Source organism: Atractosteus spatula, chromosome 2 (genome assembly GCF_055471065.1).
Source record: "Atractosteus spatula isolate fAtrSpa1 chromosome 2, fAtrSpa1.hap1, whole genome shotgun sequence".
Taxonomy (NCBI): Eukaryota; Metazoa; Chordata; class Actinopteri; order Semionotiformes; family Lepisosteidae; genus Atractosteus; species Atractosteus spatula.
This window is the reverse complement of record NC_142707.1, coordinates 13827734-13844460: the sequence shown is the minus strand read 5'-3', so window position 1 is coordinate 13844460 and position 16727 is coordinate 13827734. Positions and strand designations below refer to the sequence as shown.

General features: G+C 36.4%; 1 protein-coding gene across 1 annotated transcript; it reads right to left on the bottom strand.

Moving 5' to 3' along the window:
* Positions 1-3656: 3656 nt before the first annotated feature.
* LOC148839331 (uncharacterized) lies at positions 3657-10094 on the bottom strand. Its single transcript, XM_088935728.1, has 10 exons — positions 9713-10094; positions 9359-9394; positions 8183-8491; positions 7098-7403; positions 5990-6025; positions 5690-5779; positions 4510-4534; positions 4179-4222; positions 4025-4062; positions 3657-3782 (listed from the first exon to the last, which is right to left on the bottom strand). The coding sequence occupies exons 1-10, from the start codon at positions 10092-10094 to the stop codon at positions 3657-3659; spliced, it is 1392 nt and encodes a 463-aa protein (XP_088791854.1).
* Positions 10095-16727: the final 6633 nt, after the last annotated feature.

The following is a 16727-nucleotide window of genomic DNA, read 5'->3' as shown; positions in this document are numbered from 1 at the left end:
TTAGGGAAATGGCTTCAGTTTTTGAAATTAAATATTCGTGATAAGCTGGAGATAGTGCAGCTTTTCTTTACACTGTGGAATCTCTGGGTTCTGGGTAATTGTGCATTGCAACACTCTCGTCAAAGTGATACAGTACTTTCTATTCTCCTTCTTAGAAATGTAAAAGTATGGTGTGGTTAAAAGTGGTCAGAAGCCTTTGGATTTTGGATGGCTTCCTCTCCTAAGTCTCAATTAATTTTGTATCGGATAAACCCAAGGTCCTGAAAAGCAAAAATGACCAAAATTCAGAACACATACAAGTACATACATTAAATGCATATGATACTGTATAAACAGTGCAGTATTGTATAGAAAGACAGAGTTAAACATCTGTCTCCAATAATGTAATTGACGGAATGGTTTTATTTTTTTTTAAATCATGTGAGAGCAAATTCTCATGTAAAAGCATTACTGGCATCCCGAACTAGAGGAATAAAATAAATATGAACATTTTAATTTTAGCCCAATGGGTAACTGCTTAATTGATGTACTGCTACTATTAAAATAAAACACCACATTTCTAACAATTATTGTTGTGTTTGTGCCTATAAAATCAACTGACTGAAAAATCTGTGAAGATTTAATCCTCTTTGTTCTATCTTTGAATTAGCACCTTTATTAATAAAAATGCACTTAAAACGTCCAATACTGATTTATGTTCAGCTAAAAAAAGTTTTTTTTTGTGATTTGCATCACAATAGTGTATAGAAATTCTTAACAACATGGTGTACATTGAATTATAATACAATCTCATTTGTCAGTTGTGGCTTTATTTGTGAGTTACAATGTATTATTTTTATGTAATGTCCAATAAAAGGCATTTCTCTGCATGAAAGGATTCATGGTGCAGTAAGTTTTTTGAAGTAAGAGGCTTGTCTACAATCTCCCTGTATGATGGCATAGGCAGCATTGAAGAAGTGTAGAGTAAAGACCAAAGTAAAACTGCATCTTTCTCTGCTTGGATCATTCCTCTATTAACAAAATAATTAATTAACACAAAAGCTGGTTTTATTTTATTTCTTAAGGTACTGTAAATGCTCCTTTTTGTAATTAAAAAAAACTTTCTGTTTCATAACAAAGATGTACTACATCTGACTGCCAGGATCCTCAGTGCCAGTAGGGAGGCAGTGGAGGCCAGCTGTGGTGCTGCTGCAGTCAAAGCTGTGTCACTTCAGGGTTCCACTATCCTATGTGTTTTAGGGGTCCTTATGTACAGTAGAAACTGTGCGGCGGAGAATGGTTATTTTAATTTGGCAATGCATTTTGTTGTATTTGGCAATGTCTTTTTTTGTGAATGGCAAAATAAAAATAAAAATATTTTAAAAATGTTTGACTAAAAATAAAGTCGTTCAATGATAGCGAGTTCATGTTGTCATGTGATATGGCGCTGGTGACACCGCAGTTTTTCTGATTACAGCGCACCACAGGCAGTGTCTAGAAAGAGACTAGACTGCAGCATGGTGTAAGTGTATATTTATTCACTGTATTATTTCACACAGAATCGTTTTTTTTGTCACTGTCATGTGAATGTGACTTGATATGGCACAAAATTATACTGTATGTGACTTGATATGGTACAAAATCACTGAACGCCACAGACGAAGTGTATGCTGAAGTAGTTGGTGTGAGAAAACTAGTGGGCCACATTTTTTTTAACGCTGCAAACATGTGCAGTGTTCATATCCATGTATCAGTCCTAAGATAACCATGCATCAAGGGAGATACCACAGGGGATCTCGAAACTTCAGAGTTCCTGTATCACAAACACTGAGGTACTTTCCAGAAAGCAAGGTCAAGCCAGGTAATATGAATGCTCTCAGGTCTGAAACAGCGGAGCAGCTGCTCCCTCTGTGTACCAGAGAGAGGTGCTGAAAAATGTGCCAGAGCTTAAGGGAATTAACAAGTAGTGATGTATCACTTTGTGTTCTATTGCTGCTATGATTTTTTTTTTCTTAATTTACTGCAGCTTTGTGTTGTCTTAAATTTACAGATTATACAGTACAAAATATATGATAACATGAGGAAAATGAGGAAACAGGGCCTTCAGTAAATACGTTTGAAAGAAACTGGGTCTGATAATGTCACGTAGCTGGGCCTCTTTCCAGACAACCTCTGCAAACAAGAGCAATCACTTGCTATTTAAAAGCATCTTAATCTCCACCCAACTTTATAACAAGGATATTTTCCAGTAGTTAGATCCATGCAAAAGGACAACATGCCTAATGATTTGTAGTATCTTGAGAATCATAATAGGATAATAATTTGGTTTCACTCAATGGCAAAATCAGATAATTAAATCATCATAATTACATTTTCACAAATTGGTCTGCTGTTGGACACTCCACAAAAGTGTACAGGTACATCTGGATGCATCTGAGACGGCAGGGAGCAATCTGCATTTGGAACTACAGGTATGGTGTTACAGTAAGTGTGTAAATCTTGTGTACAAGTTTAAAATAGGTTCGTTGGTGAGCATGAAAATGTTTACATTTTCATCTTAAACTGTGCTACTAAAAATAAAAAAGATTAAACACTAATGCATTTAAATATTTACTGTAGGGAAATATAAAAAATACTACAACAGGGAAATGTCCACTACTTTTTCAAAAGTAGTGGTCTCTCTTCAGCGAGAATAAAATAATACAAATGAAGAGATCTACTGTATTCCTCTTCATTCACTTTTAGTGAAAGGAAGTGTGTTAAACATTTTCTATTCTGGTACTGTACCTAAGACTCTAATTGAAATCTTCTATTTTAGAAGCTTTTTATCTTAAGCTTTTTTCTTAAGCTCAATTCAAGATAAAGATTTAAAATTAATACATACATGCAAGAGGCTATAACATCTCTAAGAAAATCTCAACAATTGGTTTGCCTGAGGGATCAGTGGCAGAAAAGCACCTTAGATATGAATACAAACATTAAAAATTAAGAAAGAGAAGATGAAAAAACTGTGTACTTCATCCATATATAAAACCACATGAATAACTTTTATTTTGGGAGGCCTGAAATTTGACATATACCAGCTACTGAAACACTGAAACACGTCAAGCCACATTGCATATATACAGTATGAAGCTCTGTGGTCTTGTTTCACATTTCGTAACGGTCATGAGAACATGCAGTTCTGAAGCTCAAGCTGTAAAGGAAGTCATCTTACCCTAAGAAATTCGTATGGACTCCAGTACTAAATGAAATTATATGTCATCTGTAATGCCTTATTCCTGTGCAACTGATGTACTGTATAAACGTCACCATTAAATGTCTTCTATAATACTGACAACATCAAACAGAGTAATCTTGATCGGGGTACATTTTAATTGCCTAATTGCAGAAAGACTTTCTTATATGTGATGGGCACTTGCAAACACCTAAGCAGAGTTCCATACAATACCATAAGAGGGGAGAAAAGAGCTTAGCTTGATATTGATTTGTCTTGCACACTTTAGGCTTTGGGAAATAATTTGTTTGGTTTAATTAAGTTTGAGTATAAGAATTAGTCCAATTCTAAATGAAATAATAAATGAAATTCCTTTTCCTGCTCACATTAATTGTCCATTACTCTTTGATTATGATTATGTGTTTAGGTTACACTCTCTCTCTCTCTCTCTCTCTCCCTCTCAGTGCATTATCACAGTGGCATATTCACATTTTTGACTGAACTGAAGCAGAGGTGGTGATTTATTGGGGCGTTCAGCTTGCTTCACAGTGGCATAGCATACATCAGCGTCTGCGTCGTCCAGCCGCTGTGGGAGATGAGCAGAGAGAAAGAAATCTCAGAGATTTCAATTGTCACACTGGTCATGAATAGCACTCATGATATAACAGGTATTTTTAAAATTAACACCCATAGCTAAAATGCAGTATAAAAGATGTACTCCCTTTCCAACCACTCCATTGTCAAACACTTTGGAACTGTTAACTTTAAAATATAGCATATTAATATATATTTTGCATATTATGCATATGTTCTATTTGAACTCTTTACCATTGCAATCTGTGGTTGTTCTTTATTCACAGTGGCATCTGTTGAAAAGTGAGAAAAACGGATTTTGAAGCAGTATTTGTTTTTAAGTAAAAACAAGCAAAAAATTAAAATGACATTCAAAGGACAATTTTCTGTTCATACATGCTGTACTTACAGACAGTAGTCTCTGGATTGTTGTTTCTGTGTTGTTCAAAACCACTATAGATGAGAAGCACCATAACATTAAGATTTACAGATGGATGCACAATACAATGTACTTCTGTACTTCTTGACCCAGCACCAACAAAAAGGCATGTCTATGTGAAATATTATGTATAATGTATAATATAAGACTTAACATACAGTTTTCATGAGTTTTTATGAACTAAAAATGCCTTTTAGATACAATTTTATTTCAAATCAATACAAAATGGGTTAAGTTGTAAGAATCTATTGAGACAGCAGTCCGTGCATTGCAATTGAAGGAGATGACTTCACATACTCACTTTTCACTGTCCTGTTTGTGTCTCTCTGAAAAAGGGAGAGAAAGTGACTCCATCTCACACAAGGAACCTCCTTTTTTCAATATGTGCAACCTACCAAGCATATATTCTATACAGCCTATGGAATCTTCCTAAGTACAGACTTTTAGCCAGCAAAAATTCTCAATTCTCCTTGATGATATTCAGTGGAGTTTATATTTGGAGTAATACCCTTTTACCAGTCTGCAGCATTTTACATCTATTGCTCAAGTCTATCTGTTTCTATTCTATTTTCACATTCTATAAGTCTATCCAGGCAACATTTCCTTCAACCAAGCAGATTGGTTAATCTAGGTCAATTTAAGTTAGCACAAAGCTGATATTTCAGACTTTCGGTCAAATTGGGAAGGACTGAGTATTAAAAGTTGGCATAACTTACATGACCGAGGAAAAGGCAGCCTGGCCTTGAGGTCAAAACTGACAAGACCCACAAAAAAGACCAACAGAACTCCATAACACTGGTACAGAGTTATTTAGTGATTGAGCTTTTGATGCTGAAGCTTTTTCAGTTTGATCAGGACAGTTTGGAAATGCAAGGTTTTGGAGGAATGCCGGTGTAGGGTTTGATTGATGGACTGGGATTCTAACAGAGGTGGAAGATTCTGCAATAACCCTGAAGAAGCAACCTGATGCTCTGGTAATGAATAACTTCTTGCTGATACTTAATTTAATTTAAACAGATTAAATGGAAAGTGATAACTGATTGAACATGTTTGTCAAGAGACTAATTTTCAACAACTGCTTGCATGTTCTCTTAATACAGAATTGAATATACAATAAATACAGTATACCGTACATAGTGCAGTCAAATTCTAATGATGGAACAAGCCGATGGATATAAAAGAGAAGGGTACTTGTTCTGAGGAAATGACGGTGCAGGTAGGAGATCAATGCACGGACATTCCCCCTCACTTACAAAGGATAAGCCAGGATAACCAGGGGTGGAAGGTGGGGTGCTAGAAAAGATGCACACAGCACCGCACTAAGCCAGGGAGTTCATATACTGTATTTATGGAATTGGAAGTGTGAGAACTTGACCTCCTCCCAAACCTCTGTTTAAACAAAACAAAAATTAAAATAAAATACTGATCCTGCAGTATTATAATCCCCAGACTGCTGTTGATGTAATAAAAGGCCAACGCACTGTGTTTGAGGATGAGGAAGCCCAGAACCACTGCTGACATCAGTAAAAAAAACACAACAGCAGCTGGCAAGATGAAATTGAGATGTTGACCTGAAGAAAAAAAAAAGGAGAAGAATTAGCTTAATGATAATTGTTAAAGTTTAGTATTTAACAGTGAACCGTGAGGAGACATCATATATGTTGATAATCTCTGACTCTCTATGACTTTTTTTGTAACATAAACCACAGTGGACAGAATAGACAAATGTCTAATGTCAAAATTAATGTTTTTGATGCAGCTTTCAGATGTAAAAGACTCACCAAGTCCAGCTGTGGCAGAAGGTGATGCTGTAACATCTTCAAAAAGAATAAATATATAAAAAATTAAGAAATGTATTGTCATAAACCACTTTATCACAGTAGCAAAGCCACAGTATGGGTTTACCAGAGAGTGGATGATTTATTAATGAACCTCACAACAGGTCACATCACTTGTAACTGGACATTCTGAAGAATAAAGATTATACAGACAGGAACATGAATATTCTGCAAAATCATGATGCAGTTTATTTAAGATGGTTACTGTCATATTACTATCTCATTACATGTGAGTTTTCATTTTCTTTGTATAACAGAACAGTGTCCTTATTAATTGTGATTAAACAGTTAACATTGTAAACAAGCTTTAAGTAACAGACAGATGAGGGCATAACATCATCCTGAAACCTACTTGATCCAGATGTGAAGACATCTGTATTTCTAACAGCTGGAACAAAAGAACACGATAGGAAAATAAACTCTTAGTGTATAAAAAACTTTACAGAATTGTCATTTCCATTAAAGTGAACAAATCTGGAATCTTTGAATTGCAATCAATATGGGATTTGTCATGAATACTATACTTTAAAATGTATTATGTTAAATTTGTTATTATAATGTAGACATAAATTTGTCTAACACTTTTACTCACAAGTAGTTGCAGGTATGTCACTCACATTCAGTCCTGTAGAACAGTCAAAATGTTTTGTTATGTTTTGTTATGAACTTGAACTTGATTGGAATTAAAAACAGTGGATTTCTTGTCAAAATGTTAAATTAATTAGAGATACACAAAGTCCATAATCTCTGAACCAATTATTTAATATCTTAACCAATGTTTCACCTGTTCTCCCTATGGTAATTTAATATTTTTTTGTATTTGCCTTAGTCTGAATTTTGTTCCCTAAAAATATAACACATACTGTATTTCCATTATGAAAATACATTTAACTTGTATTTTTAATTGGAGCTTTTAAATCATTCAAATTATGAATGATTATAGTAGATAAATTATTAGACTAAATAAAATAATTAAAAACAAGCAAAGTATAAAAAAGTGTGTGTTTAGGTTTTTAAAAGATGTTTTAACAATGCATGACATGACTCTTACCCTCCACCTTGATTCTGATGTTCTCACTTAGATGTGAAGTAAAACTTTGTTTCTCTATAACCAGTTCAATGGCACAGCTCAGAGAAACTTCAGTCTCAGTTTTGCTACCTGTTCCTTCCAGGAGTTCTCTTCCAGACACAGTGAGCAGACAGACGCTCCTGTATGGCTCAGAACGGAAAGGGACTTTACTTTGACCCATATAGAAATGGCAGTATGTTCCTTTGTCAGCTTCACAGCGAAGCCTGACCTTTTCTTCTGTGCTAATTTGCTTCTGGTTCACATATAAACGAAGTTGTCCAAAGTTGACTAAGGGGAAAAAATGGGAGTTTGAGGGACAAGAAATCAAGCAAAGGTAGAAGAAATTAATTAGAAAAAGAAGAAACGTACATTAACAAAACACAGTCAGTTTTTCGGTAAAGAAAAAACATCCAACATCAAATTTATCATTATCATTTCAAAATATGTAATATTATAATGACATTTTGTGTCCTTTTTCAACCTGATTTTAAACATGATGATTGATATTTTGATGACATTTTGAACAGTGATTCAATATTTAAATATAATTAATATTTCCTTGAAAGGTCCTAGCCTTTACCATTTAAAATAAATGAAAATATGTTTGATTCAATTATTAAGTACTGAATATCATAAAGTAAGGGATAGCCCAAACATTAAAATAATATATTTATACAGTATTGTTGTTCAAAACAGACATTTTCCAAGTACAGCAAGAGATGGAAGAAAGGAAATACAGAAGAATTTTACATTACCTACAGTACATGAAACAATAAATATTTTTTGGACAATCGGATTCAATATCAACAATGTTTATATGGTCAGCACCACTTCAAAATTGTTTACAAAAATCCTGTCTGTTTGCCTGTTTTTTATTGCCTATAAATGAAAAACATGAAACAGAAATAATGCCAAAGGTCCTACAGAATTACCGTTAAAGTTGTCCCATGGCAATTTGCAGTGAATAAATAATTTGTACTAACAGGAAGTATAATTCTACCAAACATAAACATCATACTCTTATAAAATAATTGATAATAATAAAAACTTGAATATAAAATACTCACTAACAACCTCTAGTTTCTTGACCTGACTCCGCTTTAAAATAACTCTTTGGTTTTCCACGACTATTTCAGCAGCACAGCTCAGAAAGACTTCAGTTTTATATACATGAGCTCTGTTTCCAAGCAGCTCCTTCCCAGACACACTGAACTGACAAATGTTAAACCTGTTCGGGACTGTTCTGAAAGGCTCTGGGCTCTGGTCAATGTAGAAATGACATTGTTCTCCTCTCTCAGCTTCACAGCGGAGTATGACAAAGTCCTCCACATTGATGTGTTCTGGTTCCACTTTAAGAACAGGACTTTCAAGTGGGTCTGAGTTTGAAACAAACAAGTAAAGTTTTCTTTTAATAATCTTGTAAAAAAATATGTGGAAATAAAATATGGGGAGAAAATAAAGAGGACAAACAGAGAATAATAGTCCCAGTAATTGATCTTAAGGTCAGCATTAATATAATTTCATGGTAAAATAATTAAAAGAGTAATGATTATGTATTCTACTGTATATACTGTATACAGTTCCTAATGTATAGCAAGCTTGGTCTTTCAAGTCCTTCACTTAAACCATTTAAAAAGTTGTTGCCAATCATTAGCTATTCTGATGTAGACTGAGTACTTGGCTAATGCAGATGAAAACTTCCACTTCTTCCACAACAATTTGTAAGGTTTTAATCTGAAACAGAATAGTGTGAAATGGTATGAACTCACTGTCGAATGTTTTCAGTTAATTCAATATAGATTAAGCCATTTCTTTAAGTAAGTTAATAATGTAATTTCAGGAACTTCGTACATTCCTTTTTTCATTTTACTGCAGTTCAGAATTTAGATCTCATGTCAAAATTGAAAATAACATAGTGTATTTTATTGAATAATTATATGAAATCTGCCAATACCGGTACATATATTCATGATAATGCTCTATGATCTAATTTCAAATTTATATTATGAAATACATTTGTTGTTAAATATAGAGAAACTTTATTTGTTTTGTATTAGAAATAATTTAGGACAATTTGAAATGTATTGTGCCTATGAGTAAAATTTCTCAATAATAAATAAGCATATTTACTCAAAAAAAGAAACTCACAAAAAATATTTTAACTAATGATTACTTACAACATGAAATGGATAAATGTAATACTTTAAAGGAAAACTACACAAACACCAAAATTAATCACTTACCGGAACAACTTGGTCTCACTTCAACCCCAGTTATAACTTTAACAGAAGAACATAAACATTTATAAACATTATCTTAAAATGTAAAGGTTTGGAATTGAAATCATTTTTAGCATGAATAAAGTTAATGTACTCACTCAGTGTAAGAAATGACACAAAATACATGGTGCTATTGCAGAGTGCCATCGGAAGAATGATGAGCCTACTCTTGAAAAAGGGCATAGATGAACACAGTCATTTTAGTTTTTCCGTTTAACCTGCATTGCAGATAATATTTGTGCATGTGTGTAATTTTAGAATCAAAAGACTTCTTGCTTCTGTGACAATGCATGAGGTTTGACTGTGCTTTTTAACCACCGGTGTACACTTTCTTTACTCCCTTTTTCCCATTTAACTGATATAAGAGAGCATTTTTTATAATATAGGAGTTGGGAAGCCGAGTCCACCCTTCCACAGGGTGTCCATTCAGCTCTATGAAATGTTCTTGTGCATGACTCAGGGTAGGGTCTTTGCTCTGATTGCGGTGGAAGTGGGTGGTTAGGAGACCCATTTCCCTGTTATCAAAGGGGTCAGCGTGAGAAGAAACAGACTGCAGAGTCCTTGAACGGTTTGGAACGAGGGAGGAGGAGGAAGAATCACTGTTAGGTTCGGTTTGTATGGTGACTCCTTTCCCTGAGCGTTTTCCTTCCGCGCAGATTAACTGTGCATTGGGTTCAGTCTGGCCCGGTTTCCTTGGCATTATACAGTATCTCCTTTTGTGGAAGGCTGCGAGGGAAATAAAAGATGGAAACTGGGGAAAATCCCTCCTGACGATAAGGGGACATGGTAGCTTCAGAATTCCAGCTACCCGGATTCTGTAGCCTTTTCCTCAGAGGCAGAATTTCAACAGGGCTGTCGGACGGCTCGTCTGTTCCCCATGAATACAGATGACCAACAAGCAGTGTTATTCCTCCACTTCAGTCTGTGTGACTACCTTGGAAGACACCAAACAGAGCGCACTCCCAGAGTCAATTAGGGCTTGGAGGGAATTCCTGGGGTCATAACGCCAAGCCTGGAAACGCTTGGCCTGGATTCGAGTCATTACTGCTTCTTGGGTGAGGATTTCGGCTTTGTGGGTCTTATAGTCAGCTTCAGAGGAACCGTCCAGGTCGTAATAGGCCTTTTGAGCTTCCTACAGAGGAAAGGAGCCACGATAGTTTCCCATAGGTCAGGATCCCAGTTAAGGCATTCAGTGGTTCTCTCAAAAGCTCTCAGGTAGGCTTCGACATCATCCTGAAGAGTCATCTTTTGTAGAAAGTGCGCTGGTTGGACTGGTACTGGAACGGGGGCAGCCAGTTCCTGAGAGGGCGATGTAATTATCTCTGTCATCTTTGACAGAGATTTTGGGTAGCTGTAAGCTGATCCTGTAGATAAAGGGTTTGCGCTGAGGCTGTCTCTTGTAAAGCGGCTAGTTGTGCTTGTAGGGTCTCCTGTGCCTGGTGTTGTAAAGCATTTGCTTTCTGCCGAACAGAAACAGATGAAGTGAGAGTTCGGACCGCTTCTTCCAGCAGCATAAGTCTGTCCGGTATGATGATTCCTACCCGCACAGTTGGGCGCCACAATGTGATAATGCATGAGGTTTGACCGTGCTTATTAACCACCAGCATACACTTTCTTGACTCCCTTTTGGAATCAGAGTGCCAGTGCGGAATCAAGCCAAGGAAAGTATGCAAGAGCGGAAAGAGAGAACCAGCTAGAGACAAGGAGAAAATGATTCTCTTTACTGAAAATGAGTTAGCACCTAAGCTGTAAGGCTTTCGGTGTGGTTCTGAGACGAACACCACACCAGCCACGTGAGCATTTAATATAGGGTTCCCAATTAGGGACACTCATGTTGCTTAATGAGAAGATACGTTTCCACTGAACTGCTGCTAGCCATTTAAAATGTGCAAAGTGTCACATGGTATACCGCAGCAAGCGCCGTGGCATAATTAACGTACAGTGTCACAGAGTTCTTTTTTTTAAAATCTGATACAGGACTGCACTAATCTGTAAAACTGCCAGGTGGCATAGTGAATCCTTAATGCACCATAGTTGCGTTTTGTTGTCAAACAAATCAGAAAAGTATAAAATGTTTATTAACCCATTAATTCTTCCCTGCACTAATCACACTGTTAAGTATGCAATACAATCACAGTAGGTAATAGTTATTAAATATTTTTAGTTATTAATATTAATAGTTATTAATAATTTAAAAAAAATTACAAATAGCAGTTTTTAATCATCAGTGGTTTGAAAGAAAACAAAATCAGGGGAGCACTGATAATAGACATCCAGTCCACACACAAAGAACTTCTAATTTTAACAATTACAGTATTTTACAAAACTGAAAAAAACACAAACTATGAGATAACACCGAAATTCTGTTTGCTTAATGTTCTATTTTGGTGACAAAGGACACAACTGCACGTGAAATAGCCTGTAGTGGGAAACTACTGTAACTCACAGTTGTTTACAAAAGGTCCAGAGGCTTCATTCTTACATTACTGTATATACTATAAACTGGTATTTTAAAACAGAACAAATCCATTGCAATGTCTTCTCACCTTAAACATTTATAGATTTACATTGTCAAATGCCCCCCTTTCTCCGACACAATCAGTTATCCAATCAGAGTAACGCATTGGTGGTTCAGTGGTACAATTCTTGCCTGCCACGTGGAAGGCCTTGGTTCAATTCCTGACCAATGTACAAGTTGTACTTTCTTTAGCAAATTTCTACTTGGGGATAATAAAGACTTTCTAATAATACAATAAATATAATCAATTATATGTAAAATACATTGACCTTTTAATAGCATTTACAACAACGTTTGGGTGGAATGACAATAACCAAATTCAATCAGACTCAGATGTCTGTAATTTGCAATCACCCGTGACATACAGATGCAGCCATTCAAAACAAGCGGGCGATACCGCATTATTTTGCAGTGCACTTTACTCAGTCTACCGCGAGTTACCGTAAATTCTCATATAGTACCGCAAGTAAAATAATAGTATCCGGAATTTCCGCAAGGTGGAGCTAATAAAGCTCAACCTCTCATGTTTGAGCTGTTGCCATCAAAGTCTTTAACGAAGATATTACTAATAGTATTAATAATGAATGACCTTGGACAAGCTGTAAACTCAAAGTATTGCCCTGGTCCACATTCTTATTTTCATTGACCGTCTTTGTAAAAGTAACACCACAGCATTTCGCAATCACGCATTTGTTTCCAATCATGCAAAGTACAGTAATTTTTGAGAATCTCCGATTCACCATGCCTTTCAAATGCTCATAAAAGAGATTGATTTAGGAACATAAACATATTACTGTATGCAAACTGTACTGTATACAGTATGTATATGTATATTTAATGTAATCGTCTGTTGGTCAACCAATCACGTACCGCGGTATTTTGCGTCAACGTGCGTCACGATGCGCGAGGCCGTAGCCAATTACCTCGGGTACGTGTCTGTGCCGCGCACTTTGAATGGCTGCATCTGTAATTCCCTCTCCTAAAATACTATAACTACTGCATGCAATCCTCTTTTCTTCCTCCCGTACGTCTTTTTGCACGGACCATGCTATGACCCTGCTCTTCCCTACATTTTTTCGACACTTTGCAATGCATATTCCTGTTTGCTGCTCCAGTGAATAGTTTTTCATCTCGACCAGGAATCTGCGGTTCCTCATGTTCAGTGTGTACCTGCAAGAGCTTTATCTGCTGCTTTGCCGTCTCAGTTACTCACTTTTTAACCTCACCCAGCCTCATCTACAGGTCTTTTTCAAGATTTGGTGCCTTTCCAAAGACTGAGATGTGCTATTGCCATCCCATCTGAACGGGATAGACAGCTTCACAACCATCCTGTTATTTCTCCTGTAAAATCAGGCTTCTCTGGACAAACATAAACTCTCTGTGACGTGTTTCATCCATTCTGAAACCTTTCCTCTCATTATCATATGGACTATAGCAAAACATCACCAAACTCTAAGTTTACACAAAGTTCCATTCACGATACACATCTAGGAGAATTGCTTCTTTTTACCTATCAAAGGTATACAATAAACAAGTTCTGGGCTTCCAGTAAACTTAACTAAACATTTCCCAATGATGTAACCAGCAATGCTACACTCCAGTCTGGTACAAAACCTGAGCTATCAGTGCCTGCTGACCTGCTTAGATTTTCCTTGTATTCATTAGACTGTGCTCCAAATAAAATGCAAGAAAGTAAAACATGCCGCTTGTTTTGCATTCACTTCCCACATTATTCTTGTGTTCATCACACCACATCAAACATTTTCTATGTTTGGACTGCTATGAACAACAAGCAAGGAAGAAGTACAGATGAGGAAAAGTACAGATGAGTATTTTTCTCAGTCTGTATCTGTTTTTCTTGATTTTGCTTTCTCTTGTTTTCTTTATATCCTATCTAAACTCTATCCTTTAAATCTCAAGCCTCATGCTGCATTCTTTTCTTTAATTTAATCTCGCTTTTTCTCTTATGCTCTCTTCTGCATCCATTCCCAGGTGTCCAATTCAGCCCAGGTTAATTCCTCTACTCTTCTGCTGGTACTGAAGCCATCTTTTCAGCCCTGGGTCTGTCTGACAACCTACCTCTGGCTTGGTTAGCAGTTCTTCTACAGTTCTGCCTTGTTTGCATCTCTATCCCAAGTGTCCAATTTGGCCCTGTGTTCATTCCTGTCATCCCCTGCTGCTGTTCTATTTTCACTTTCCCTGCTTTCGTGAAGATAGTTCCAAGCTACTGCTACCTCTGGGTCGGTGCAATGCTTTCTCAACTACATCATTTTAGCTTGAGGCCATAGCCATGGCCCATATTTGATAAAATGCTTAGCTCCTGGAAGTGAGCATCCACTGGGCCACTGCTGCAATAACCCAGAGTTCAAGTCATGCATTGCAAAACACTTCTCTCATCTTCTCTGTGTTTCCATATTTCTGTATTGGTGGTAAGGGGTCACGCTTAATTCTTTTTGAGGGTCCTAGCCTCCTTGTCCAAGAGGTAACCCCTTAACCAAGTGGGTTAAGCCAAAACTTTAACTAAACACTCCACAATCCTTTCCGTACACTTAATTCTTGGGTGTTGTTATTGCTAGTGAAATAATTTTAAATATCACAGTATGTTAAATATTAAATTAATGTTAATAAAGAATGAAATTATAAATAAATTGAACCACAATTTGATTCAAAGTTGCAATTGATTAAATACAAAATAACAAAATTTAATTTAATTTTATACAATATCTGAGTCAAAGTAATTTGTAATAGATAAAACAGTGGTTATGTGAATAAAAGTATGTTTATATTAGAACAGTGAAAAGCTGGACAATGTCTTACTCTAATAGTTTTTCGTTCAGATGCAAATGAACCCTGGGATAGTTACCTGGTCCTATTCCCAGAGAGGTGGTAGGCCAGCATGAAGAAAGGCCAATTAACACATCTGTGTGAAACACTACACAATATTTTTTTAGCTTGTTATCATGCGCTAATCATACTGTATGCATACTGTACTAGCGACGAACCTTTCCATCAAATACAATTACGTTGTTGTGATAGGTTGTTGTTACCAACTCTAAATGAGACACTCTACTGTATTACTATACTGTACTCTAATGTATTAATAGTAGTGTGGATACTGAGTATAGTATACATATTATTTATTTTATTATTAGAGAGTCTTCATTATCTTCAAGGGACAATTTGTAAAAAAAAAGTGCCAAATGAACTTGGCTGGAAATATAAACCCAGGCCTCCCTAGTGGCAGGCACATTTCAAACATCTTGTATTTATACTTCTTAGGAATGGGTTTAGTTGAAAAATATATTGTATATATAAACAACATACAATAAGTATTAGTGATGTTAGAGTTGCTTGCAGAGGAAGTGAAACCAAACGGACCTGAAGATAGTTTCATTTCTAGGTGGTTCAAAATTTAACGATATGAATAAAAAACACCAAGCAAAAGCTTGAGTGAAATTACTGTGAAAAACACAAAAACAGTATATTATTAATCGAAAACATTTTGTCATAATTATTGCAGTATTGTTGTTCCACATACTTTTATATATACGTTTATATACTTTTATATAATAAAGACTTGTATCAGCTCCAATGCAATTTACTGTCACGATTGTAATCCTTCCTCTGAAGGGTGCTCCGGCTCTTTCACATTTTAGTTGATCATGTGCACCTGCCTCCAATCCTGCCCCTCCTTACTTAAGGCGGGCGCTCTCACTACTCCCGGCTTAGTACTGGAAGATGGACGCCCGAAGGCCCGCCTACCACCAAGTAACCCTACATCCACAGCTTGAGGGCATAGGCCTCCTATCGGCATCCTGACCCAGCTGAGTCCGGGGCTCAGAGCGCCTGGCCCCGTCATCCCATTTTCATTTCCTCTCCCTGCAAGGATTCCGTTCCATTTTTTAAACCTTGTCTTGTCTTTTTCTCGTTTGGATTGCCCGGCTCTGAACTTTTGGACTTCACCCTGTATTACCCCCTGGACTCCTCTGGACTTGTTCGCCATGGCCACGCCCCCCCGAGCACCAGTGCACAGTCGTCATGCTCCCCTGTTTGTCAATCTGCCCAGTTCCTCGTTGTTTCCATTTCACTTAATTCCGGATTATGCCGTCTGCATAGGGTCCTGACCAATGCATCGTTACACTTGCAGTATGCAACTGTAAATCATTCTTTAAAAGTCATTCAAGTCACTACTAGCCTTTTTTATTTTAAGTGCTTATTTGCTTTTAAATGTAATCTGTTATTAAAGCCACTATATATTATATATTTTAACAATTAAAACCTAAAATAAAATGATCTGTTTTCTAATTATTATTAAAACACAATTACTAATAATTCTGTATATTGTATATCATTCTTTAAAAAGTGTGTAAAACAAATAAATCATGTTAGGGAACAAGTAATAGGTTTATTCCATGCTGACAACAGAAGAAAGAAAACACAACGTTTCAGCCGCAGAGCCTTCTTCAGGTGTGTGAAGAAGAACACACTAAATTATGTTAGTGTTACTGTACAATAAGATTAGTTCAGAAAAACACTAATGTCTTGACACCTTGTCAATAATATATGGATTTCTGTGGATATTACTTCTCAGAAACCAAAACCAAAAACGTATTCACATCTCCCTTGAATCTCTTCCATCCCCTTCCCCCCCTTTGAGGATAAGAAGGCTGCAGAGTGAAAGGTGACCAAGGATAAGCTGCAAATTTGAAAATGGGGTCGAGGAGGAGTGCCACTGACGAAATGTGAAGAAATGCGATATCATGATTTGATTTAATGAGAAATTCAGTGAGACAGGTCATGTTGTTGTACTGTATG